The sequence below is a fragment of the Bison bison genome, unplaced genomic scaffold (assembly GCF_000754665.1).
Source record: "Bison bison bison isolate TAMUID 2011002044 unplaced genomic scaffold, Bison_UMD1.0 scf7180017864371, whole genome shotgun sequence".
Classification (NCBI taxonomy): domain Eukaryota; kingdom Metazoa; phylum Chordata; class Mammalia; order Artiodactyla; family Bovidae; genus Bison; species Bison bison.
Genome location: NW_011494943.1, coordinates 10,775,075 through 10,776,355, shown reverse-complemented (window position 1 = coordinate 10,776,355; position 1,281 = coordinate 10,775,075). Strand labels below are relative to the sequence as shown.

The window sequence follows — 1,281 nt, the reverse complement described above, 5'->3', positions numbered from 1 at the left end:
GCCCCCCCGCCCCGACGGTCCTCGCGTCCAGCAGGTCGCCGACGAAAAGACGTGTATGCAGTTCTCCATCCGGCGTCCCAAGCTGCCGTCTTCCGAGACGCACCCCGAGGAGAGCATGTACCGACGGCTGGACGTGGCGGCCTGGCTCCGCCACCTGAATGCGCTGGGGCAAGTGGAAGAGGAGTACAAGCTCCGCAAGGTGAGGCCCGGCGCGCCCGCGGGCCCGGCGGCTTCGAGGCCAGGGGTCGGGGCCGCGCCCACGGGCCGCAGCCTCCGGCCGGGTTTCGGGGGCGGGGGAGGGGGCGGTCGGTCGGTCCGCTGACGCCAGCGGCTGTGTGAACGCGCCCGATAGAGCGATCAAAGCCGCTGCGATGAAAAAGCAACCTCCGGAGCGGGTTCGGGGTACCCCGCGACAGCGTGTATAGAAGAGCTCGCAGCCCGCGCCCGCGATTCCAAAACCGGGATTAAGGCCCTGACGTGAGAACGACAGGTTAATCTGAGCGCCGCACCAGGGGGGGGCATTGACATTGAAATGAGCCTGGTTTGTGTCCTGTATGGGAATGGGGGGCCGGCATTTTCCCCTTCTAAACATGTGCAAATTGCAGCGATCTGAATCAAGGCATCAGTTGTCAAGAAGGCGCAGCAAAGCCACCAAAACACAGATCTCCGGGGATTTGGGGGTGCTTTGAGCGGTCCTGCTTTGGCCCCTCCCCAACTTTTGCCGCTTCCTCCAGGCCATTTTCTTCGGCGGCATTGATGTGTCAATCCGAGGGGAGGTCTGGCCCTTCCTGCTGCGTTATTACAGCCACGAGTCGACGTCGGAGGAAAGGGAGGCGCTGCGGGTGCAGAAGAGAAAGGAATACGCCGAGATCCAGCAGAAAAGGTGACCGCGGCGCCCGACCGGGGCCCCCCTCGAACCGCGGAGGGGAAACCCCCGCCTCCCCCCCTCCGGAGCCGCGGAGGGAGATGCCATTTGGAAAGGCAATTTGAGGTGCAATTCAGCATTGATAATATGTTCCGTGACCCATAGTTTCCTTGGAAAATGGGTCTCCCAGGACCGTGAGCGATGGGTCTGGATAAGTGCAGTCATTACCCCCGCACCCGGCCCCGGGACTGGCTCTCTTTAGCTCGCATGTCAAGGTTTTAGAATTCTTTTTCAACATACTTAACGAGGCGCTGACATCCCACCACTGAACGCCGGGGTGGCAGCGGGGCGGGGGTCGAGGGGAGGGCAGCTGGGAACTGGGATTGCTGAGCTCTGTTGGGCCTCCCTTACCCTGT

At 62.5% G+C, this 1,281-nt stretch overlaps 1 protein-coding gene across 3 annotated transcripts in view; it reads left to right on the top strand.

The window, feature by feature from the left end:
• Positions 1 to 1,281, top strand: part of TBC1D16 (TBC1 domain family, member 16) — a 68,560-nt gene that overhangs the window by 56,530 nt on the left and 10,749 nt on the right. For 2 of the 3 annotated variants that reach the window (XM_010856280.1, XM_010856278.1), the window contains exons 5-6: positions 32 to 199; positions 735 to 883. In XM_010856280.1, the coding sequence (XP_010854582.1) occupies positions 32 to 199; positions 735 to 883 (317 nt within the window). The remainder of the gene's footprint in view (positions 1 to 31; positions 200 to 734; positions 884 to 1,281) is intronic. The other variant, XM_010856279.1, reaches the window with a different exon arrangement.